Genomic DNA, 24,205 nt, shown 5'->3' on the forward strand with positions numbered 1-24,205 from the left:
AGACCTGTTATGGTCCAGCCCTTAATTGTTTACCTTAATCCCAACCTTAGGCGTAACTTTCTACAAGTTTACGGCGCAGTAAACGAAAATTATGCAAATCAGCTTCTGCCATCACTTCGAATACGCTCTTTAATACTATTTTCACGATGCCTAATTCCAATTTTAATAAATCATAAACGACTGATATGTATTCTTTTGACATTGGTGATTTTTATTGTTCGTAAAACAATGGGTTGTGTGCCTCACACACAGATATATAGTAAGTATTGTACAATTATAGGCGTAGATTGCAGTACCGACACTAGTTAAGACTCGTTTTATGGTATAAATAACGTCTGACTTGATGAAATTATTAGTTCGCAAGCTTGGATTGTATAAATAATATGTGTAGCACTATATATGCGATTAGGACCCGAATAAGAAAAGAAAGAAAGGAAAGCGATCCCCTTGGATCGTACTCGTACCATTTATAAATAGTTACCGTCTACAGCTACATCTTAAATGGGTTTGGTCGTCGAGAGAGTTATTGTCAAGTTGTTGGCGAAACCGGAACCAAACCGAACCCATTACCCGGGGGTTAGTGCACCCCGTTGCTGATGGTCGGCGTGCGTTCGTAGGTGCGCCTGTGGAGCGCATCCACATCCTTCAGGTAGTATGTTCCCGGGAATAGAGCCGAGATGCTGCCCGTGGGTGTGTACGGCGCCGCATGGTTGTTCTTCTCGCGCACCTCCATCAGCGACGAGAACTGCTCGGGAGCCACCTTTTCCCGCGAGTTGAGCAGCGGCAGGACATAGTCCAGCTTTGACACAAACTTCTCAAAGGCCGCCGCATCCTGAGTCACACTTATCGAATACATTGAAGCCGCCAGACCGGAGCCGTAGGAGAACACGCCGATGCGCTTGCCCACCAGTTCCCTGGCCGGCTCTCCGATCAGCAGGGAGACCAAGCCGGAGTACACCGACGGCGTGTACATGTTGCCCACTTGGTTGGCCAGCAGCAGCGACTTCTTGGTCTTGCTGGCGAAAATATCCGCCGACTGCGTGAGGAAGGCCTTCTCCACGTCGCGATCGAAGTAGGTGCTCTCCAGAGTGGCCTCGTTGAACCTCTCCAGGCCGGGGAACTGCTTCGCCCGCTCCGCCTCGCTGCTCAGCAGGAAGTCGTTGAAGCTCAGCCGGCCGACGGATTTCTGCACCAGCTTGCAGAAGGGTGTGTGGAACAGGATCGCATCGAAGGTGTCCAGGCCCGACTTATCCTTGGCGCTGTCCTTTTGCTGTGCATCAAACTTCTTGCGGTACAACCTGTAGCAGGTATCCAAAGCGGAAAGGTAGCACTGGATCGAGAGCTTCCCGTCCACCGTGGGGTACTCGGAGCTGAGGTCCGGCTTGTAGAAGTCGTAGGCGTGCTCCATATGCGTAGCCCTCAGGCCGCGATCGAAGACCAGCGGCGCATCCGGACCCACCAGCATGGCCACCGCTCCAGCGCCGCCAGTTGGACGCGCTGCACCCTTGGCGTACACCGCGATGTCAGCACACACGGCCAGGGCCAAACGGCCGTCCCAGCTGGAGGACTCCACCCAGTTCACAGCATTGAAGAGGGCGGCCGTGCCACCATAGCAGGCGTTTGTGGTGTCGATGCCTTCGATGTCGGTATTCCCGCTCTCGGCAAAGAGCTGCATCAGCACGGATTTCACCGACTTGGACTTGTCCACTATGGTCTCGGTTCCGACCTCCAGGCGCCCGATCTCCGAGTGCTTGACGTGGTGCCGTTCCAGCAGGCGGCTGACCACCGTCAGGCACAGCGAGTTGACGTCCTCCCGATCCGAGCAGAAGCCCATCTTGGCCTGGCCCAGACCGATTGTGTACTTGCCACTCGAGGCCCCGTCAAAGGCCTCCAGCTCTGTCTGGTCCACGTACTGCGATGGGAAGATCACTTCGATAGCGCGTATTCCAACATTTTGGGGCCAAAGGGATGCCATGATTGTATTTGTGATTATCTATTTAATCCTGAGCTCTGAAAGGAAAACAAGCAGTTGAGTATTAGTTGAGGTATTTGGGATCTCTTTCAAGCATTCTTGAAGGCTTCCTCGCTGCAGACCAAGAACTTAATGTGGCCCGAATTCCAATGCCAATTGGCATTGAGAAACTTTCTCCCCGCGCAATCACATCGTTTTTTAATGCTTACAAATTGGACGAGGGCAGAGACAACCTGTTGCACGCTCGAGCTGCGTCGGACGTGTGTAAGCCGATGACTGTGAGCTGGGCTGAAGAAGTCATCAATGTCCCAGAGCGGCAGAGGCGCCGCTTTTGCTCTTGCTCTTGCCAAAGTGGGGGGGACCTGGGCAGGGGCCAACTGATTTCCCTGGCCTAAACGGAGAATCGGTAAGCAGTCGCGTGAGAGGCGGAGAGAGAGCCCCGCACCAGTGGAGAAAGTTTCCCTGCTCAGCCCCAAACTTTACAAAAGAGAACACACCAAGCCGAGACAAAGTAAACCAAAACACACGCATCAAGCCGAGAAAGACCATCTCAGAAACTGGAGGACAAGGGCGTGGATGCTGTAGGTACACGTGGAAAAAAGATCTAGCCAAAAAGATCTACAAATCAGACAATTCTTTCAAGAAAGCCCTATAAATTATTTCCAACAGTTTTTGTTTATATTTTCTTGGGATGAGATAGACCAAAATCATGTGGTTTGTTTTAAATTTTTGTTCTAATTTTGGGGAAGAATTAATCACCCTAACATGACTGAAAGAATCGTGCTTATTTTAAATATTTTTCGCTCTAAATTGAGCGAATCAATAGTGCTAAATGCTTTGTTATATTTTACAAAGATTTTAAATAAAAGCACAATATTTTCTAAATAAAATGAAGTTATTTAAAAAACGTATATTTTAGGAAGTTATTTCTTTCCCTGCATCATTGTGAGACAGGTTGGGAGCGTCTTCACTGATAAGTAGGTCAAGCCCACCGTCCACCGAACACTGTCCCCGAATCCCCCTTTCATTGTGCCTGTCTGGTCGATGGTAACACGCGTCTATATTGTATAACTGATAAGAGAGTGTACGAGTGTGGCCCAAACCCTAAAAAACGAAAAACCGATTGACATGTTTACCGTTACTGTTAGCACCTGCGACGGCCTATTGGCTTTTTGAGGTTTTCACTTTTTGGGTATTGGGGGTTTTGTGGATTTCAGGTTTCGATGGGTTTCGGGTAACCGGGTAGCCAAGCGCGAAGCTCACTCGATCGAATCTCTCCGCGAACTGACGGCCAAAAAGGCGCTGCACTGGCATATGAATATGACCATGACGGCGGAATGGAAATGGAAATTGGACTCAAGAGTGGAGAAGCGGTGAACAGCCGAACAGCAAACAGAGGCGAGAATAGGCGCTGTTTCTGTAAGTCAATGCCAATTGTTGAAAGCGCTTTGGCGAACAAACAGCGATCGTGCATAATTACGGGAAATATTTATCGCTTAGATACGGCCATCAAGCACGAACGTCTGGGCAAGAAGTGGGCGAAGGTTCAGATAGCTGGTTGCGATGCGGCCGCCGACCGATCAAAGGCTTCCAGAAAGCTGATAAGCCAACAAGCGGCTTCCTCCAATTTGTTCCCGAATAATAGATATGATCAGTTCCCGTTCTAAAGAAAGTACACAACAAGAAAACTATATTATAATTTTAAATACAAATAAATTCAAGGGTACATATTCCACTCTTAATATGCCTAGAGCTAGTACATATATTAGGCTTTATAAATTAAACAAAGCCAGGTTAGAGAAACCCAAAAAATAGTTCTCAGTGCAAATACAGGTAAAGCTCACCCGCTTGTACTGGGGGTTAAGCTATGGAAATGGATGCACTGCTTATGCGAGTGGAAGGAACAAAAGTGGGAGCAGGAAGTGGAAGCACCGAGGAGGTTAACACCAGGCAAATGTTGTGGTTTTGTTGGCTTATTTTTAGCACTTTCAAATTGGGAAATTTGTGTAAACAAAACTGGAACTGTTGCGCACTTAGCTAATTGTTTGCTCGCTGCTCTTGACTCATTTTCGTTTTCGGGGAAGCAGACTGTACGTCGGAGCTGGGCAGGGGGATGGGCATAGGGAGGGGGGTCAAAGGTTGGGCCCCCTTTAAAAAAGAAAAGAACACACGTGTATTGGGGAGCAAGCCGGGCGATAAGCAGAGTTTAAGGGGCAGGTTATGAAACAGGGAAAAACAGATGCCGTGACTGAAAACTATTACTTTCTCGAGCCGTAAGTAAACTCAGCGAAGATCTCTAACATCTGGGAATAATAGGTGGCACTTTTCCGGAGTCAATTACTCCTGACACACATTATAGTTCCTCAATCATACGATTGCCGAAGCCGACTTCGTGTTACATCAGCGTTCTTGTGGTTCTGACTGTGTCTGCCGGCTTTCCGAATAAGTTCTGAAATTACGTGGCCTCCGGAGGCACTTACTCACTTGATGATATGCTGGTCCAGGGCGGGCGTTTTGGATTAACTAAACTAATTTCCAAAAAAAAATTAATAAACGCTATGCAGCGGCCCCTTCGCCGGGCAGTGTTGGTAAGCGCATGCGGAAACAGCTGTTAGATGGGTCAGCTGTTATGGCGGCGACTTTACCACACTGCTCCATCACGTGAAACTTGTGGGCATTGTGAACTGTCACTTTTCGCCAGCGCTTCTCACCACAGATTTTCGTTCGCATTTGTGGGTGGCGGCGGTCGATTTGCGCTGATTTTGGCTGAAAAAAAACTGCTCAATTTCTTACATTGCACAAAAACGCACACCTGTGTCTTTCCAACCAAGCAGTTTGAGCATAAAGTAAGTGCAACACCTAAAGTTCGGCGTTTTCCACGTCCCTATCGTCGTCGTGTGTTTGTGAAACTATCCCGCATAACTGGTGGCGAGAAAAAAAAACGCATTACTACATCGCAGTGGGTCTCGTGACCTGGCAAGAGTGCATTTCGTCTACGAGAACAACGGAAAAGTGCGGAAAAATAAGATAGCAAGTGGGGCTACGACTTTTAATGATGTGTGACCCTGAAAATTGAGCCCCCCTCCACCCAGAGCATCCCAGTTTTGTTTTGCCCGCGTAAGAGCAACTGGTGGGAAATGGGTTTGGCCAGATTTGGCTAAATCTGGATAAATCCAGGTGGCGGCGCGTGGGCGGCCTGCTAAAAAATATGTTGGTGGTGTTTTGGTTTTTGTGCGAAAACCCGTGAGCAGAAAATTATCGATCGGAAAACTGTCATGTGACTGTCAACGACAGCTGACAGGCCCAGCAGAAACTCACCACGCTGAGGTGGAAAGAGCGCTCCTCTCTCTCTCCGACTCCTCTAGTTAGCTCCCCTTTCTTGCCCTCTCGCTCCCTCGTTCTCTTGGTAAACAAAATAGCAAATGAATTACAAATTTTCAGTTAAATTTCTGTATTTTTTTTGAATTTATATTAAAGTGGAGGCGAGGCACGTTTGATGGGAACAAATGGCCGATGATGCGAAAACAAGCAAATACTATTAGCGACCGCACAAGGACTCAAATGAATAGTTCTCTTGCGTGCATCAAGGACCTTGGTGGATACTGACCAGATATATAAAGTCGAGGCGAAACATGCCGAAACATGCTCATATTTGCCAGGCCAATAAAACAAAAAAATTGAAATGCCCAAGAACTTGGAAACAGCTGCTGGAATTCCAGCGCGTGCTTATCTTTTTTGTTTTGTGACAAGGTCTTCTCCACCTACGGCTCCTCCGGCCACATACTCCCCACCGTTTTGTCACCCGTCCCGGCAACCACCCCTCCCCCGCCCCCCGGCAAGCACATTATTATTAATTAATTTGGGCGCACACCCACTGGGACGAGGATATTGTCAAAACTTGTTGTTTTTCTTCCTTTGTTATTCTTTCTTTGTTTTTTTTTTCGTCATCATAAGTCGCGAACATTGCAATTTCCTGTATTGGGTCAGACTACCCCAACTGTGGTCCCAGGACTGTGGAATCAGGACCCCAAGCCCTCTCCATTAGCGCCAGCCGTTGCCCAGTCAGACTGTCTCCACTCGAATGGCGACTGTGTGGCTGGATCCCTCCGCTCAGCTCTCCTCCTGCCTACCAGTATCCGTACCGATCCACGTCACCAGTTCGGAGCATGCCAGCATAACAGCTCCACCCACTCGCACTCGCACTCCTCCTTCTCCTATCTCTGGGCCACCTCCCAATCGTTGCCATACCCCTGAAAGAGGCTAAACATAAACATACGTACTACACAGGGGAAACAATATCCACAGGAAGGTTATTTGTGTCCTTATATATGGATAGGAATCATCATAGTTTTAGGTTGAAATATTACAGATCCATTTGGCTTGATGGTCTCTAGATGATGAGCAATTAACTAACCTCCCTTATAGCTCTTGACTGGTTTATAAACTCAAATATATATCTTATCCTTTGTTGAGGAATAACATTGTTTTCCTGCCCATCATGGTATTCCTATTTCCTTGTTGTCTGTTGCCTTGGTTGGCCCTCCCCTATATCAGTTCTCGTTATGCCCGATGTTGTATGGCCAGCTTTTGACGCTTCCTGGGCGAGGACAATGCACTGCCTTGACTTCTATGGGTGGCCGGACGGAGATGGAGCAGGCTTGTTGTCACTCCTTGGGCTCGTGTTTTGTTTTCGTGTCTCTTTCTGAAGGCCATCATAGTAGTTATGTAATAATAGTGCTCACCATAGGCCGAAATTGGGTAAAGTTAGATTTATATCTCGTGGCGTTTGCTGTATGATTACTCATACGCCCCGTGGCAAGGACTGGGACAAGGAGGAGGAGTCAGGAGGCAGGAGGAGTCAGCGACACTTACCCAAATTGAGCACTCGCTCCGCTTTCATTTTTTTCGGCCATGGCGCCTTATGCCTTTCGTGCCTTTGTTTTTGCCGCTTCGTCATCACATTTTTCAGAACTCGTGCTCGGTTGTCGAGAAGCATGGACATGGCCCGAATCGACTTTCGGCTCTCGTGGCATCTGGCCGTTTGGCCAGCGTTCATTTGGTAACGAGCCCTCGACATAAACGCACGGAAATGTGGCTATAATATCGTAGAACCGGAAAAGCAAACGGAGTAAAGACCATATAGAGAGAGAGAAGAGAGTTGTGAGGGGGGAAAAAATGCCAAAAAAGCTGGTGGAAAAGTTCCTGACCATTCTATTGAGACGCAAGGAGTGCTAGAATCAAGTGTTTGTGTAAGCAACTGGGACTCGCCGTTCCCCAATCGGTTTCCATACATAGACACATAGGAGCATAGACTCAGTGGCGCTGGACTGTCTGGCGCCAGAGGTCGAGGTTCGATTCGGGACTCAAAAAGTGCACTTTCCAAGGGCCGATTACATATTGAATTCGATTTCTTGAAGGCCAGTTGGCAATTAAAATTTCATCGACTTTCAGCAACTGCAATCAATATTGAAGAGTTACATAATTTAGGAGGTGACCAAGGACTAACTTTTACCTTCTCCTCCTCGTTTATTCCCTTCCAGCCATCAAGATGATGTCCGAATACTGGATTATATCGGCGCCGGGCGACAAGACTTGCCAGCAGACGTACGACACCATGAACAACCTCACCAGCAAGCAACACAATCTGTGCAATAACTACAAGTTCCACATCCCCGACTTGAAGGTGAGTTCCGCAATCAGTCATCATCATCATCCCTGAGACAGAATAATCTGGCCTGTCACAGACATGGCCTCATGGCCTTGGCCAGTGGATGACGTATTGTTTCTCTTAACTAATGCTTCTGTTCTAATCAGGTGGGCACCCTGGATCAGTTGGTGGGTCTCTCCGATGATCTGGGCAAGCTGGACACCTACGTGGAGCAGATCACGCGCAAGGTGGCCAACTACCTGGGCGAGGTGCTGGAGGATCAGCGGGGCAAGCTGCTCGAGAACCTGATGGCCAACAACAGTAAGTCGTCTGCCTGCCATTAACTATCACTGTATTAGCCTAGCTTAGTCTAGCTTAGCTTAGTTCCGTTTAGTTTAGTTTAGTTTTAGTTGGAGTGACCTCTGTTTTGCGGGTCACAGTCTATATCGTTTTGGTTATTTAGTTATTCTAAGCAGTTCTTCTGACCGTAGAACCGGAATGCTCTGACATAATCGTACTATACTATACAGTGTGTAATGCCACATCTATTACTTACTAACCACCAGTGGGAGTACCACTCGAAAGGAATGTTTTGGTCTATCCGAGTCCCTTATCTGACTAACCTAATGCCCGTCTATATCGATCACCATTTCCCTAATATCTATCTATCTTATAAAGTAGTTTTTAAAAAAACAATCGATGATAAATGGTACTTTGCGAAGCGAGAAACAGATTTAAAAACTAATCGATTTTCAGCCGAAACCCCCAGGCCTTACATTTATTTCCTTTTTTAAAGAGTGAGACTTTTCGGTTACAAAACAATATTATTTTATACTTTACACTCCTGGGTTACCTTTTGTTTATCATTTCCCTTATGTTTGGTTGAGTTTTCTTTAATTTATTTGTTGAACTCATGCGCACCATCATCACCACAGTAATGAAGGATATTCCTTAGGCATATAAACTAGTTCGAGTTGGTCTTAAATGCTTCAACAACAATGGAATTAAAATCCATAATTTTCCCCCCACAAAAAAGTTAACAAAAATCAAAAAAAAAATTAAGATATTGTGGAATTAGCCGAATGGGAATTTGCGTTGTTTATTTTGTGTTGCGTTTGTTGTACATTTTAATACGCACACCCCCACCACCACCCCCCGCCACATCGACCTCACACGCTATAAATTTACAAATATATACCAGCCGAGACACACTCACAGATACAATCCACCAGATACAGATACAGATACACACACTAGCGTATTTTTGGCCCCGTCCAAGGGCGCCCGATCCCCGGTCAATTACTCGGAGCTACGCGGTCTAAGGTCGCCCCCCTCCGCCCCAAAAAAACAAAGATACTTTTGATACACTCGCCCACCACCCCCCCCAAAACCACACACACCACCCACCGACACAGACACGCTGGAGGAGTACAGTGAACACTTTGTATATTTTACATATATTGTTGTACGTTTTTTTTTTTCGGTTTTCGATACGATTGGGTTGGATACCAATTATTGTGGTTTTCCGTCACTTGAAAGCCCATTAGTTTTTAAATCATTCACCGACCAAAGAGCAAAAAAAAAAAAAATAGTAATATAAAGGATAAAGCCAGACATGTAAAGAGTGTATATGTAGGTCCATAACTGCATATATATCAAGTATATATATATATCAAAAAGTTGACTTTCTGCGCGAGTGTCGTTCCTCATACTTGCTTTATTTTTTAGTTTTTATTTCGAGTTTACATGTACTATTTATTTTTGTATAAATAACAATGTAAGTGCGTGCATAATGTACATATATGTATCCCTATATAGACTTGTAACTGTTGTACCTGTGTGTGTGTGTGTATCTGTGTGTGTGTGTCTGCATCTGTGTTGTCTCATTGTCTCTCACCTGCATCGATCCGCTTGGAAAAACGCTTGTTTTTGTTCAATTTTTCAATGCACTCCCTCCCCCAGGGCTCTCCCACACGAATCTAATTAGAGAATCCTCGAATAAAGATGCATCCTAGCTAGAGTCTTGTGGGTGAGACGGGGAGAGGAGCACAGTGGGGGCTGTATCAGTGTGGGCTTGTGCACCTGTTCATACGCTTTTCACATCCACCGCATTCGCTAATTAAGATGGGAGATACAATTGCAATTAGAGCCAATTGGAAAGACTACTAGTGTGGAGGAGGAGAGCAACCAAAAGCTTTTACACTGCAACAAATGGGTGACACTCTCTGAATTATAATCCAAATGAAAGCACAAAATGAGACGCAAACACTAATCAGCCATGGAGTTACATTTTGTTCCACTGTTGTTCATGGGATGCCCCATTGCCATTCCTGCCATTATTTTGCACAAAAAAATCACCCCTGCCAGCATATGAGGAATTTTCCAACCAACCCCCCCCACCCCGCACACATGAGTTTCAAATTTTTACATTTTTCTCTTCTATGATTTTCATTATTTATTTTTACAAATATTTACGAAATGATAAGTACCTTTTCTGCCTTGGTTTCTTCGCTTTCGTTCGATGGTGATAATCGCAGATAGTGGACCAGATCCCGGGTGGGAAAGGAAGAGGAGTGCTAGGGACTAGCCCCTAAATGTATGCTATATAGTTTTACTTTTAATTTATTTGAATCGTGAACCGGAAGTGCAAGCAATCTGAACCGAGAAGAAGCGTTCTCCTTCTACTAAGACTAAGTCTGCCAACTGAATCTAAAACAAAAATCCTTCCTTGTGTTGTATTGTCTGTACCATCGGTAATTGAATCCACCAACTCCACGAACTCCATCCAAAATCGATATTCGAATTGAAATCGCCCACCTGATTGCATCCTGACTGACCTGACCTACCGAATCCTGTGAACCCGAAACCGAATGGCAGGTCCTGGGCCACCCGACGACAGCATGCCGTGTCGCCACCACCAGCGCATCAAACATCTCAGCCTGCGACACCAGCGAAAACACCAGCACACGCACCACCAAAACAAACCCCAACACTACCATCACCACCACCACCACCAGCTGCCCCAGGATCTCAAGGGTAAATGCAGTTCCAGTCAGCCGATTACGACTCCCGTTGCCTGTTCACCTGCCACTCCCCCGCCCCCTAATCTGCCGTCTTCTGCCGCTGCTACTGCTGCTGCCGCCTGCGCCTGTGTTTCGTCCTCCCCCGCCGCCGAGGCGCTGGCAACCGGATCCGGATCCGGCGGCAGCATGACCAACCTCTCCACGGGCAACGAACCGGAGTTCGAGCCGTGCCCGTGCGACGAGTGTTTCGCTTGTGCCCCGCCCAGCACGAGTGCCACGGCCAGCACGCTCCTGGCGGATGAGTGCTACTCGCAGACAGCATCGTCCATGCTGAGCGCCACCCGATGTGCCTTGTCCACTGTGGCGGCCATCGCCACTGGCAGCGGCCTGGGCGGCGGTCCGAGCACCAGTGCCGCTGCTGCGGCGGCCTCAGCCTCAGCCTCCGCCTCATCGGCCTCGTCCGCCGGAGCAGCCTCGCATCCCGCTCCCAGCTCCTGCTCGACTCTGTGCTCCTCGGCCTACTTCTCGACGTCGGCGCCCACAACCAGCAGCTCAGTGCATAGCAGCATGTCGCGCTCTAACAGCAAGCGGCTGAATAACAACACTTGCAGCATCAACAATAACAAGCTCAGCTTCCGCAGCGGCAGCGGCCACGTCAGCCAGCTGCACCTGCCCACTCACCAAACCCATCACCAGCAGCCCCATCATCATCATGCAGTGCCAGCAGCGTCGGCGCCACTGCAGTCGCCAACGCAAAAGTCCATGTCGGAGGACGAGGGCGACGGCCCCAGCCCCGGCCTCGGCCCCGGCGATGACGGCGGGCAGGAAACGGACGAGGACCCAAAGAGTCCCCATAGCGTTCAGTCCGACCTCTCGGAAACCTTCGACTGGTGGTTCAATAAGCCCAAGCGTAACTCTAAGAAGAGCAGGTATCTTATCATCGCATTACCTACTTGTAGAACGTTGCCAAAAAAAAAAAAAAAAAAAAATCGCCAGCACCCCCAGACAAAGATAAACAAAACCAGAATTAAAAGCCAAGTCACCCGCTGTCATCCCGCTAAGCTGCCTTTCCTCCAATGAGAAACACACACACTATACATGCCACTCGAATACGATGTAAAAATATATACACAACACTACACTGAACAAAACAAGCACCCGCTTTGCCTGCTCTCATTACAGAAAAACAAATTATTAAAAAAACACACAATCCAGAAACCCAGAATGACCCATAAATGTTTGAGTTGATTTTAAGAATCGAGAACCGAATCGAATGCAATAATAATGTATTTCTTTTTTAAATCACTTTCCATCCATCATCGCACATTGGCCCACCAATCACCAATCACTTCAATCACTCATTCAATCACTTGATTCAATCACAGTGCACCACAGTCACACGAAACAACACCGCAACACCAACAGACACAGAATCAGACACAGAATCAAAATCAGAATCAGAATCAGTACCAACAATACCAATACCCTCACCTATCCAAAGCAATGACATTTTGGCATCAAGCATCGACCACACCGCGCTCTAGTTATCGCTCTTTCTTCAATTCTCTTGCCGATCAAATTTATAGCAAACGTTCTACACCGAGTCAATTAAATATAAACAATGGATTTAATTTAACACCAACACATAGATCGTCTCCAGTGAGTAGTTGTTGTGGCAGTAGTAGCCAGGGGCGATCCAGTCCGGACACGGATCCCGCCGAGCCGCCCGAGTTTCCGCTGAGTCCAGGTTAGCATTGCCCTCGTTCGGGTTCCGAAACCCAACTCCATGCCTCTTGAAGATCTCACTGATCTCTTGATCGGCGCTGACATATACCTACTATAAGTGTACATGTTGATGTTGCCGTTGCTCTCCAGTTTCGTTTCCGTTTCCGTTTCCTTATAATATTATTTTCCTATTGAGTTATATCCTTATGGTTTTTTTTTCTTGAGCAACTTGATGTTTCCCACTTTCACGCCTTTCTCCTTTCACATCACGTTCTAATGACATCGTCTTGCAGTCTTCGAGTCTTGAAAGACGACGTTTCTGTTTCTTTCTCAGTTTTGTATCTTTTAGTTGAGGCAACTATACTATATATTTCCTTATCTTATCACTATGATCGTTGCAATATTTCTTTTGATTTGCCTTTCTCTCTGTGGTATTTTTGCAAACGCCCTTTGTTTGCGCTTTCCTTATGATTTACCGCGAATATGAATATATATATCTATTTCTTTAATATATATACACGGATCTGTTGATTATGTGTAACAGTGTACAGATTTGTAAAAGTGTAAAAGCGATTGTGTTGTTCTTTCAGTGTACGCTCACCAATCAAATCACCAAACGTTGTTCTGCGCTCCACATGCTCCACATTACAGCCCACGATTAACGCCGATACCCCATTAAGCTATCAGCCCTTAGCTATCTCACCCAAAACTCACCCAAAATCAAAAACCAAAAAAAAAGAATAATATTTATTTCTAAAAAAATGCAGCTTTGCCCCAGCGCCAAGTCCAAATGTTGATCAATCGCTGAGTTCACTGTGATTGCTTTGTTTCGCATTTTAATTTGTCCGTTTAGTGTCTATATATATATATACGTACTATATATTCTTATCACACAGCATTATGTTTTCGAAAGCCAGCTAACATGTTGTGCCGTGTGACACGAAAGGTATTTCCAATAGCGACTAATATCCGTACTCCCCAGTAATCCCCCGTAGCATCTATATTTGCATCCCGATTTCTTACTTTTCTGCTAATTTCTATTTTTAATCGATCTCTAATTGTCTAACTAGTAAGTGTGTGTGTGTGAGTCTGAATCCTACTAACTGTTATGTATTTTAAACAAAATTACTTTTAATTTTAATTAATATTATTATTTTATTCAGCTTCCGAGCCTATAGTTTCCTTCAACTAATTCTTTACAACTTTTTATATGAATTACTATGTATTTTTTTTTCGATTTCGTTTCGTACTTATACAATAATAGAACAACCAGTTTGTTCAGCTAGCTACTAAGTTAATCACACTGACTAGAAGAGTTGAACTAACCTATACTTTGTACGATTCTACGAAATAGCCGAACTGCCCCAGTACTTGACCCGCTTCCAGTGGGACATGGCCAAGTACCCCATCAAGCAGTCGCTCCGCAACATTGCCGACATTATCTCCAAGCAGATTGGTCAGATCGATGGCGACTTGAAGACCAAGTCCCAGGCCTACAACAACCTCAAGGGCAGTCTCCAGAACCTGGAAAAGAAGAAGACGTAAGTTGGGATTAGACTTCCATAACCAAGCTTTATTAACATTAAAATATTGGTTTTTATAGTGGCAGCTTGCTGACCAGAAATCTGGCTGATTTGGTCAAAAAGGAGCACTTCATCCTGGACTCTGAGTACCTGACCACTCTTCTGGTCATTGTGCCCAAGTAATATTCTGAAATATTGAACTCCAAAAAGGAGACTAAGCCTTGTTTCCTCTTTTTTAGGGCCATGGCCAACGACTGGCTGACCAACTATGAGAAGATCACCGACATGATTGTGCCCCGATCCTCGCAGCTCATCCAGGAGGACAACGACTACTGTCTCTTCAACGTGACCCTGTTCAAGAAGGTGGCCGAGGAGTTCAAGCTCCATGCCCGCGAACGCAAGTTCATCGTGCGTGACTTCGTATACAATGAGGAGGAGCTGGCCGCCGGCAAGAACGAGATGACCAAGCTGATGACCGACAAGAAGAAGCAGTTTGTATGTTTCATAGACAAGCTTCTAGTTGGTATTTTGTCTAATTACAAACTCGGTATTTCAGGGACCTCTGGTGCGTTGGCTGAAGGTCAACTTCAGTGAGGCCTTCTGCGCCCTGATTCACGTCAAGGCTCTGCGCGTGTTTGTGGAATCTGTCCTGAGGTATCATTTAACTCTTTTTAAGCTTCTTTTAAAGCTAAAACTAAATCATTTACTCGTTTTTAGGTACGGCCTGCCCGTCAACTTCCAAGCCATCTTGATCGAGCCCAACAAGAAGAGTGTGAAGCGCCTGCGCGACGTTCTCAACCAGCTCTACGGCCACCTGGATGGCGCCTCCGCCGGCGGTGCTGTCAGCAGTGCTGATGTAAGTCCTTAAACTTCAAGGGCCTTCCAATTAATATTAATTTATATGTATATTATAGAACGTGGACATCCCCGGCCTGGGCTTTGGACAGTCGGAATACTATCCCTATGTGTTCTACAAGGTCAACATCGACATGGTGGAGCAGGCCAAGGTCTAAAGAGCGTCCGCCCGCCCCCCAAACATTGCATACATCCTCCAACCACACAAAAAAATTTACACTTTACTACAAAAAGCCTACAACTTAAAATCAGCTAAACCATTCGCAGTCTTGAAAAGAAACAAAATTAATAGATTACTTTAAAATAATTTTAGTCATTGTTATCTAATTATTGTTGTTATTTATGTTACGCGTTGCTGCAATCTGTTTTGAAATCCATCAATCCCGGCCATCTCGAGATGAAGCCGAGATGAAGCGCGTCAACAGACCAAACTCGTTTGCAATCACCCAAGATCAAGATCTTGTAGAACAATTCGACCCGATCGTTCTTTGTCCCTCTTCAGTTCGCTAAACAGTATTTTATGTTGTTCTTATGCCTTACTATGATTATGAAATGATAAATGAACAGAATGTCTAATCCGTCTAGCCAAATTTACACACATTGTCGCTAAGGCTTCGGCTTACTATATCTTTTTTGTTTGTTTGTTTGTTTTGGTAGCTTTACAATAAACACTTGAGTTACATTTTATTTTTGAAAACAATTTCGTCTCGTTTCGTCGTGCTTGTGCTCCACTTGGTATCTGTATCCTGTGACTAACCCACAAACCAAACAAACAACCCAGGCCCAAACTACATATACTTAAGCCCCCCCTATGTGGTGTCGCAAATCGCAATCCGAAGGTTTCCCTGCGGAAGCTGCGCTAACAAATTGTTGATGCAAAATGCAATTGATACGTTTCGAGTAAAGACAAACAATTAAATTAAACGGAAGTATTGTATTTATAAATGTTGCCTAGATATCGAAATTTTATAATAAAACCCAAACGCGCTACCACTCTAATCGCTGAGGAGAACCGCTCTGGCATTTTGAGGTTCTGCTTGTTGTTTTGTCTCCTTGTTGGAACGCAAACCTTAACCCGCGTGTGTGTTAACCCCTTGAATGATAAAACAATGATATAAACTAATCCACCAGCAGCGATGAGAAATGAACAATAATATTTCCTAAATTGAGAACAGTATCTACATCTACATACATATATATAAATATTTTAAAGTTATGCATAATATGTGTAAAATGAAATGAAACTAAAGAAACAATGTAAATGTCATTGCGTTATATAAGGTGCAATTAAGCCATCCTTGTAAATAATTATAAAGAAAGAAAGACATTCCCAACTTTGTTTTGTTGTCAATTAATTTTATCGGATTGGTGTCCAGTTTTACAATTTATTTATCCAATACTTGCTGCTTAAAGTAATGTTTTCAAACATGCTCTGGTTGATAATTTAGGGCTCGATCAATGTAAATTGTTGGTCGGTATAAATGCTGTATGTATGTACCTATTTTAAGCGGAAAACCATCTACGAACTAATGGTTCAACATTCAAATTGATGCAAATGTAAGCCGGAACATGCTTGGTGGTCTTTATCGGGTCCTTTTAGGCGCTAAATGTCCTGTTTCGGCTTGTTCTGCGATGAAGCGATGCGCGAGATCTTCAGAATGTTTGGCGGCTTCGGTTGATTCTTGTCCGCCTCGTATTGTGCGCGATGCAGCCGCTGGCGATGCTTGTACATGTTGGCGCTACAAAAGAAGGTCATCGGACAGTTGGGGCAGGTGTACAGCACCTCGCCGGTGTGTGTGGACGTGTGTTCCTGCAAGATAGAATAGAAACTTGTATATCTCGAATCAGTGAAGATCTTCATGGTGTAACCTTCAGTTCCTGCGGCCGCTTAAAGGCCTTCTCACACATGGTGCACTTGAACTTTCGTTCGCACTCATGGTTGTGGTAAATGTGACGCCTCAGTGCCCGCGCATTCGGCGAAACCTTGCTGCAAATGTGGCAGCGATGCTCGCCGGCGCTTTCCACGTGAATGCTTTTCATGTGCTGCTTGAGTCCTGTCATTCCCTTCAGCCAAGCCCCGCAGATCTGGCACTGTTTCAGTTCTGGTTCCGGGCGCGGTTTGTCAGAGTGCATCAGTTCCTGGTGCTTCTTCAAAATGATCTTGGTGCGCATCTGTTTTCCACACTTGTCGCAGATGATAGTGCTCTCCGGATCGTGCATCGAACTCATGTGGTTCTTCAGCTTACGCTCCGTGAGGAATCTAATCAGTTATGGATAAGAAATATGAAATATAATGATAATGAATTAGCTTAGACACTTACTTTTTACTGCACTCCGAACAGGAGAATTTGAACTCCGACTTGGGCACATGCTTGTTTAGCTTGTGGTAGTCGATGGCCGTTTTGCTGAGGAAGGTTTTCGCACAAATGTCGCAACTGAAGGTCAACTTAATGGCTGGATCCATGTGCACTTGCTGGTGCGACTCTAGGTGCCGCGAGTTCTGGAAAGACTTTTCGCACACGGAGCACTTGAAATGGTCTGGATTCCAGTGGACCAGGACATGCTCGGCCAACACTTTACGCTGCGTGAACTTTCGGCCACAGCACATCATGTATCCAGGGTCCACCTGATGTGACAGTCGGTGATGGCGCTGCATCTCAGTGAAGTTGTGTACCAGCAAGTTGCAAATCGAGCATGGAAGTACATCGGTAAAGAACTTGGCAATAATGCTGTCGTATTCCTCCTGGTGCTTCTTGCGCTGCTCCAACAGTTCACGGGACATGCGCACCTTGGGCTCCGCCGGTTTCGTGCGCTTCTTGTACTTCTTGGGCCGCACCACAGTTCGCTTGGGAAGCACCGCAAATTCCTGTTTGGCATGGCCCTCCAGCTCAAAGTCCGAATCTGTATCAAAATCATTGCTCCCAAAGTTGTCATCAGAGGAATTATCGCTTGGCGCCAGGCCATCGTCCAAATTGTAGGAGAATTCCGGGTCATCGTCTATAAATTCTTCCATCTCTTCCGATTTCAGAGTTACTTCAATGTCGTCTTTTGGTGTCTCCGGAACGGCAATCACGGCAGTGGATGTCAGCGTAGCACTGGCGGTGTCTGCCTTACGGGGACGTCCTCGCTTTTTCTTGGGCGGCGAGGGCTCCAGATCCAAGCTTTCTAGAGGCTCTTCATAATTTCCTGGCTCTGTTAATGATCCTTCCTCTGCTTTTACGCGTTTTCTTAGCCGTCGGGTGGTTACATCCAACTGATCTTGGTTAGCTTGTGTGCTGCTTGCGCCCTCAAGAATCTCTATCCTAGGTAAATGGTCCAGTTCGTGCTCCTCAATCTTGACTTCCGGATAGAAGAAGTTACGCCCAGCGACTTCGGACGGTGCCTGCACCTGTTCTACCTGGTCGATTGCCAGTTTTGGAACGTCCGTATAGACGGGGGCAGCCTGGGTTAAAGGATCATCCTCCATTAGCAACACTTTTGTTTCCTGCAATGAGTTTTGAGCAGCGCTGACGAATTCGTGGAGTGCATGAAAGTCTGACACAGTTTTCCAACAGCGACCGCAGATCCTGTCGTTATTTTCCAGGCATATCTGTACCGGGAAGTGCTGACCCACAATACGGGCTATTTCCAGTTGCGATCCCCTGGCGGAATGCACATCTATGTAGTCGCCCATCATCGCCTGATACTCGCACATGCAGAGTAAACAGCAAGAAGAGGAATCTGCATATATAAATTAAAAACAAATTAGCGTCTTTGGCTCGAAAATGGAAATTCTGCTGGCTGGCCTCGCAAGACTTTTGCACTTTTGGAGTCTTACCCATTGTGATGCGTAGAACTTGCTACTAAAAAATAATTGCCATCTGTATTTAATAAATTAAAATTAGGATTCTTATTTATATTTTATAATTAAACGCCGAAAATGCACTCCAAACTCAAGCCAGCTGTTTGGAAAATCCGTTCACAATGAGCATACGCTCATGCCGTTTTCCAACACTAAACCAAGCCTAAATTTGGTATTTTTACTTTTTCGCCGAGCACCAGCGTTTCTCCAGCAAAAACACAAAAATCTTTTGTTTACGTTTTCTAATTTGTTATCTGCAGCTTCTGTTATCATGTCTGAGCCAGAGGAATTACCTGTAAAGTGATGATACATCTGGTTTATTTACTTAAAATAATATTACCTACCTTTTAAGGTCGAGGAGCCCCCCAAACGAAGTTCGAGGCAAACCATTTGGTACTCCATAGAAAAAGCTGTAGAGGAGAATGAATGTCCCAGTTGCGGACGACCAATGAAATCCTTCAAAAACCGCTTTGCCCACATTAAAAAATGTTTTAGCATAAGGAAACTAGGGCCTGTTTACAGGCTACATGGCTATGCAGAGTGCATATGTGGTTTACTTATAGCAGATACGCCTAAGGCTAAAAAGTTGCATGTGTGCTTGGTAAGTAGGTTCCAGAAGACTGCCTTCGAACCTAATCGACTCCCATTTTTAGGGTAAAATTCCTGCCTTTGAGCCGGAAGTGCATTTTGAGTCGCTGCCACCTGTGCCTGCTGCTAGTCCGCCATCAACACCTTCTCTGCCACAATCCAATCGATTGCCACAACCGACCTCAATCCTCAAGCCCAAAAGCAAAGTGTGGATACGCAACTTCAGTTCTCCCATTAAGCCGAGAGGAGTGCAATTGTTGGATATATCTCTCCACGAAACGGCAAAAAGCAGGGCCAGCACTCTGCCGCGAGTCCGAAACTTCGATCGACCACCTCCGGCTCCCTCTCCAGAAGAGGTCTGCGTCTACTCCATTATACGACAAAACGAATCCATTGCCCTGGCGGGACGATCTATACTAGCGCAACGAGCATCCAACGAAAATATCACAATAGTGAGGAAACGAATCCAACGACAAGGCACTCGGAAAGGTGGCTTATCCTGACCTTAGTTTATTAGAATTATATTTTAATTAAGTATACAACAAATTTGAGCATGTATAAATTAAAAACTTTTTTAACTTTTTTATTTTTGTTGAAAAAGTGTAATATTAATTTAGTAGCATAAATTATACATTTATAATATAAATTATACATCACTATACAAAAGGAGTAAACATTTCACTAAATTTAAATTTTTATGGGATAAACAAAATTTTATCAAAGTTTAAGCTTTACATATAATTGTTTAATTTTTTTTATTAAACTTTTTTCTTAATTTTCATTCAGTTTTGAAATTAAAAAGCACAAACTTTTGGTGGAAAGTGACTTGCACTACCTGGTAACACTGCAAAATAAGCAAAACAAAATTCCACGTAAAAAAGTCGATTGCCGGGCGAATTAATTTGCAATTTCGAATGTCAGCTGCCAGGACTAGTCAGGACTGTGACTGCACTGCCAAGTGCAGGCTACGCCAGCATGGAAACAATATTACTGCGGCGCTGACAAAGCGCTCCATTTCCAGCCAGAACCTTGCCGCTTTCGTTTATAAGACTTGTGGGAATTTCGCCAACATACTGGACGACCTGGCAAGTGGTGAAATGGGTTTATCTATAAATAAATCTAATGATAAACCTTCTCGAACTCTAGGGACGATCTGCAGTGCACATGTCTGCATCAACGGGCCGGTACGAGATCCTGGAGTGGCTGCTGAACCATGGAGCCTACATCAATGGCCAGGATTACGAATCTGGAAGTAGTCCCCTTCACCGGGCTTTGTACTACGGTTCTATAGACTGTGCTGTTCTTTTACTTCGCTATGGAGCCAGTATGGAGCTGCTGGACGAGGACACGCGATGTCCTTTACAGGCCATCTGCCGGAAATGTGACGTTAATGACTTTGCCATAGATTCACAGTGAGTGGGCAATTATGTCCCCTAGATCTTCTCATTTCAAGTTATGTGTTCCCACAGAAACGATATTTTGGTCTGGGGCTCCAACAAAAACTACAACCTGGGCGTTGGCAGCGAGCAGAACACCAATGCTCCTCAGAGTGTAGACTTCTTTCGCAAGTCCAACATTTGGATTGAACAGGTGGCCCTAGGTGCCTACCACAGTCTGTTCCTGGATAAGAAAGGTCATCTGTATGCCGTAGGTCATGGCAAAGGCGGTCGACTGGGCATCGGAGCGGAGAACACCCTGCCGGCACCTAAGCGTGTTAAAGTCTCCTCCAAGCTGGGCGATGACTCCATCCGTTGCATCAGCGTCTCCCGCCAGCACTCACTGGTGCTCACGCACCGTTCTCTAGTTTTCGCCTGCGGCTTAAATAGCGACTGTCAGCTCGGCGTGCGTGACGCACCTGAGCACCTTGCCCAGTTCAAGGAAGTGGTCGCCTTGCGTGACAAAGGTGCTAGCGATTTGGTGCGTGTCATCGCCTGCGACCAGCATTCAATAGCCTACGGCAGCAGGTGTGTCTACGTTTGGGGGGCCAACCAGGGCCAGTTTGGCATCAGTGCCAATACACCTAGCATCGTAGTGCCCACTCAGGTGAGTTATGACCGTAAATTACAGACAATTTTCACCAAAAAGACTCTCTATGCACAGATCAAACTGCCAGCGAAGACGACCATCCGTTTTGTAGAAGCCAACAACGCAGCCACGGTAATTTACAGTGAGGAAAAAATGATATACCTTTACTACGCCGAAAAGACAAGGGCGATTAAGACGCCCAAGTAAGTCCCTTATCCAAAAATGAAAGATTTTGTAATATAGACCTACCTTATCCGTAGCTATGAAGACCTCAAAAGCATTTCCGTGATGGGTGGCAATATAAAGAACTCAGCAAAGGGTTCTGCGGCAGCTTTAAAGCTTCTGATGCTTACCGAAACCAACGTGGTATATCTCTGGTACGAGAACACCCAGCAATTTTACAGGTAACTTTTGAAATATATCAAAATATTGATCAAATTATAACACCTTCCATTTGTAGATGCAATTTCCTTCCTATAAGACTGCCACAAATAAAAAAAATCCTCTACAAGTGCAATCAGGTTATGGTTCTGTCCGAAGATGGCTGTGTTTATCGCGGGAAGTGCAATCAGATTGCTCTTCCCGCTTCGGAACTCCAGGAAAAGTCTCGGCCGAACTTGGACATTTGGCAGAATAATGACCAGAACAAGACGGAAATATCCCGGGAGCATGTAATCCGCATTGAACTGCAACGGGTTCCCAACATCGATCGTGCCATTGACATATCCTGCGACGAAGGCTTTTCCTCCTTCGCTGTTCTTCAAGAGTCACAGGGCAAATACTTTCGCAAACCCACACTGCCACGCAAGGAGCACAGCTTTAAGAAGCTCCTTCACGACACCAGCGACTGTGACGCTGTCCACGACGTAGTGTTTCATGTGGATGGCGAAAAATTTCCCGCCCACAAGTTTATCATTTACAGTCGAGCTCCTGGACTCAGAGAGCTTGTTAGGATGTATCTGGATAAAGACATTTATTTAAAGTTCGAGAACCTAACTGGAAGGATGTTCGAACTAGTTTTGAAGCATATCTACACGAACTACTGGCCCACGGAAGATGGTGAGCTCAGCTTGACTTAATTATCCATTGAGAGTCTATTGATCTATTTCCTTGTAGATATCGATTGCATTCAGCAGAGTTTAGGACCAGCCAACCCCCAAAACCGAAGCCGGACTTGTCAAATGCTCCTGCCGCATCTTGAAAAGTTCCAACTACTAGAGCTGGCCAAGTTTGTGAAGAGCTATGTACAGGACCATCAATTTCCGCTTCCAAATGCCCGCCAGCGTCTGCCTCGGCTCCACCGCTCCGATTATCCGGAGCTTTATGATGTGAAGATAAAATGTGAGGATGGAAAAGTCCTACAGGCACACAAATGCATGTTGGTGGCCCGCCTGGAGTACTTTGAGATGATGTTCATGCACTCGTGGGCGGAGCGTTCAAGCGTCACCATGGAGGGTGTGCCTGCGGAGTATATGGAACCAGTACTGGACTACCTCTATAGTCTAGATGCAGAAGCCTTCTGCAAGCAGGGATATTTGGAGACGTTTCTCTACAATCTGATCACCATATGCGACCAGTACTTTATTGAATCGCTGCAGAATCTGTGCGAGCTGCTTATCCTCGACAAGATTAGCATCCGCAAGTGTGGCGAGATGCTGGAATTCGCCACGATGTACAACTGCAAGTTGTTACTGAAGGGCTGCATGGACTTTATTTGCCAAAATCTAGCCAGAGTCCTCTGTTACCGCAGCATCGAGCAGTGTGATGGAGAAACTCTGAAAGGCCTTAATGACCACTATCGCAGTATGTTTAGTAGGGTGTTCGACTACCGTCAGATCACACCTTTCTCAGAGGCTATAGAAGACGAACTACTGCTGAGTTTTGTCGATGGATTAGAGGTGGATCTGGAGTATCGAATGGATGCGGTGCGTTTCTTACCTGTAAAGCATTTAAACTCTTCTAAAAAGTTTAATTCCAGGAATCGAAGGCGAAGCAGGCGGCTAAAACTAAGCAGAAGGATCTTCGCAAGCTCAATGCACGGCATCAATACGAGCAGCGAGCTATATCCAGCATGATGAGGTCTATAAGCATAAGTGAATCTAATCCAACACCAGAGGTGGCCACCTCTCCTCAGGAAAGTGCTCGTAGCGACACCAAAAACTGGTCTCGAGTCATTGATAAAAAAGAACAGAAGCGCAAGCAAGCAGAAACCGCCTTAAAGGTCAACAAAACCCTTAACCACGAGATGTCGCCTGAACCTGCAATGGTGCCCATTGAAAGAACGCCGGTGAAAGAGCAAACACCTCCGCCTCATTCCCCCGAAACGGAATCTTCGACTCCACTAAACAAGAGCTATAACTTGGACTTTAGCTCGCTGACACCCCAGTCCCAGAAGCTATCGCAGAAGCAACGGAAGCGTCTCTCGTCCGAGTCAAAAAGCTGGCGAGTTAACAGTTCCGCTTTGTTGGAGTCACCCACCACCCCTATGCCTGTGCCCAATGCCTGGGGTGTGACCACTACACCTTCCAGTTCTTTCAATGATTCTTACAATTCTCCGGCAACTGGGAGCAGCTCAGATCCCACTTCGTTTGCCAACATGATGAGGAGTCAGGCGGCTTCTGCTTCTGCCACTTCAAAGGACCAAACTCAAAACTTCTCGAAAATCCTAGCGGATGAGCGAAGACAGCGGGAATCCTACGAGCGCATGCGCAACAAGTCGTTGGTGCACACGCAGATCGAGGAGACGGCCATCGCCGAGCTAAAGGAGTTCTACAATGTAGACAATATTGACGACGAGAAGATTACCATTGCTCGCAAGTCCCGGCCCAGTGACATAAACTTCAGCACCTGGATTAGGCAGTGAATCGGATTAGATAGTTTTTTTTAGTGGTGTTGTTTTCGTTTTTAATTTTAATTATTAACAAGAGTCCGATTATTTATTTGATTTTGGGGAGATTTGCTGAGACCGTAACATCAAATGTAGAACTCGGAGCCGCCTGGAAAGAA

At 45.8% G+C, this 24,205-nt stretch overlaps 7 protein-coding genes across 13 annotated transcripts in view; 5 read left to right on the forward strand and 2 right to left on the reverse strand.

Moving 5' to 3' along the window:
* LOC108125673 (alpha-N-acetylgalactosaminidase) overlaps positions 1-24,205 on the forward strand; it is a 52,697-nt gene that overhangs the window by 2,383 nt on the left and 26,109 nt on the right. For 2 of the 3 annotated variants that reach the window (XM_017241955.3, XM_070278744.1), the window contains exon 8: positions 51-190. In XM_017241955.3, coding sequence (XP_017097444.2) covers positions 51-82 — 32 coding nt within the window. In that variant the 3' untranslated portion in view covers positions 83-190. Of the gene's footprint in view, positions 1-50; positions 191-24,205 lie in introns of those variants that run through there. The other variant, XM_070278743.1, reaches the window with a different exon arrangement.
* Positions 191-5,447, reverse strand: Hmgs (hydroxymethylglutaryl-CoA synthase). 4 transcript variants are annotated; one of them, XM_070278741.1, is made up of 2 exons: positions 5,291-5,447; positions 191-2,010 (listed from the first exon to the last, which is right to left on the reverse strand). In XM_070278741.1, exon 2 carries the CDS (start codon positions 1,973-1,975, stop codon positions 578-580), a length of 1,398 nt encoding a protein of 465 aa, XP_070134842.1. In that variant the 5' UTR covers positions 1,976-2,010; positions 5,291-5,447; the 3' UTR covers positions 191-577. The 4 variants fall into 4 exon arrangements, with proteins under 4 accessions (XP_070134842.1, XP_017097440.2, XP_017097441.2 ...); XM_017241951.3 differs by lacking the exon at positions 5,291-5,447 and adding an exon at positions 4,457-4,587; XM_017241952.3 differs by lacking the exon at positions 5,291-5,447 and adding an exon at positions 3,109-3,336.
* Vha44 (V-type proton ATPase subunit Vha44) lies at positions 4,653-16,079 on the forward strand. Of its 2 annotated transcripts, XM_070278742.1 has the most exons (10): positions 4,653-4,818; positions 7,513-7,655; positions 7,787-7,940; positions 10,497-10,655; positions 13,722-13,908; positions 13,971-14,069; positions 14,130-14,385; positions 14,447-14,544; positions 14,608-14,746; positions 14,805-16,079. In XM_070278742.1, exons 2-10 carry the CDS (start codon positions 7,521-7,523, stop codon positions 14,901-14,903), a joined length of 1,326 nt encoding a protein of 441 aa, XP_070134843.1. In that variant the 5' UTR covers positions 4,653-4,818; positions 7,513-7,520; the 3' UTR covers positions 14,904-16,079. The 2 variants fall into 2 exon arrangements, with proteins under 2 accessions (XP_070134843.1, XP_017097437.1); XM_017241948.3 differs by lacking the exon at positions 10,497-10,655 and having other exon boundaries at positions 4,656-4,818.
* Positions 10,670-13,715, forward strand: LOC138926089 (V-type proton ATPase subunit C-like). Its single transcript, XM_070278745.1, has 3 exons — positions 10,670-11,571; positions 12,292-12,389; positions 12,958-13,715. Exons 1-3 carry the CDS (start codon positions 10,829-10,831, stop codon positions 13,044-13,046), a joined length of 930 nt encoding a protein of 309 aa, XP_070134846.1. The 5' UTR covers positions 10,670-10,828; the 3' UTR covers positions 13,047-13,715.
* LOC108125668 (transcription factor grauzone) lies at positions 16,097-18,706 on the reverse strand. Its single transcript, XM_017241942.3, has 4 exons — positions 18,563-18,706; positions 17,067-18,465; positions 16,615-17,005; positions 16,097-16,555 (listed from the first exon to the last, which is right to left on the reverse strand). Exons 1-4 carry the CDS (start codon positions 18,564-18,566, stop codon positions 16,349-16,351), a joined length of 2,001 nt encoding a protein of 666 aa, XP_017097431.2. The 5' UTR covers positions 18,567-18,706; the 3' UTR covers positions 16,097-16,348.
* On the forward strand, positions 18,735-19,742 carry LOC108125676 (uncharacterized). The gene is made up of 3 exons (XM_017241957.3): positions 18,735-18,881; positions 18,939-19,187; positions 19,240-19,742. Exons 1-3 carry the CDS (start codon positions 18,858-18,860, stop codon positions 19,675-19,677), a joined length of 711 nt encoding a protein of 236 aa, XP_017097446.2. The 5' UTR covers positions 18,735-18,857; the 3' UTR covers positions 19,678-19,742.
* LOC108125719 (inhibitor of Bruton tyrosine kinase) lies at positions 19,995-24,143 on the forward strand. The gene is made up of 8 exons (XM_017242025.3): positions 19,995-20,259; positions 20,321-20,586; positions 20,644-21,217; positions 21,275-21,402; positions 21,460-21,603; positions 21,660-22,258; positions 22,316-23,124; positions 23,178-24,143. Exons 1-8 carry the CDS (start codon positions 20,089-20,091, stop codon positions 24,060-24,062), a joined length of 3,576 nt encoding a protein of 1,191 aa, XP_017097514.2. The 5' UTR covers positions 19,995-20,088; the 3' UTR covers positions 24,063-24,143.

This window comes from Drosophila bipectinata, chromosome 2R, assembly GCF_030179905.1.
Source record: "Drosophila bipectinata strain 14024-0381.07 chromosome 2R, DbipHiC1v2, whole genome shotgun sequence".
NCBI lineage: Eukaryota > Metazoa > Arthropoda > Insecta > Diptera > Drosophilidae > Drosophila > Drosophila bipectinata.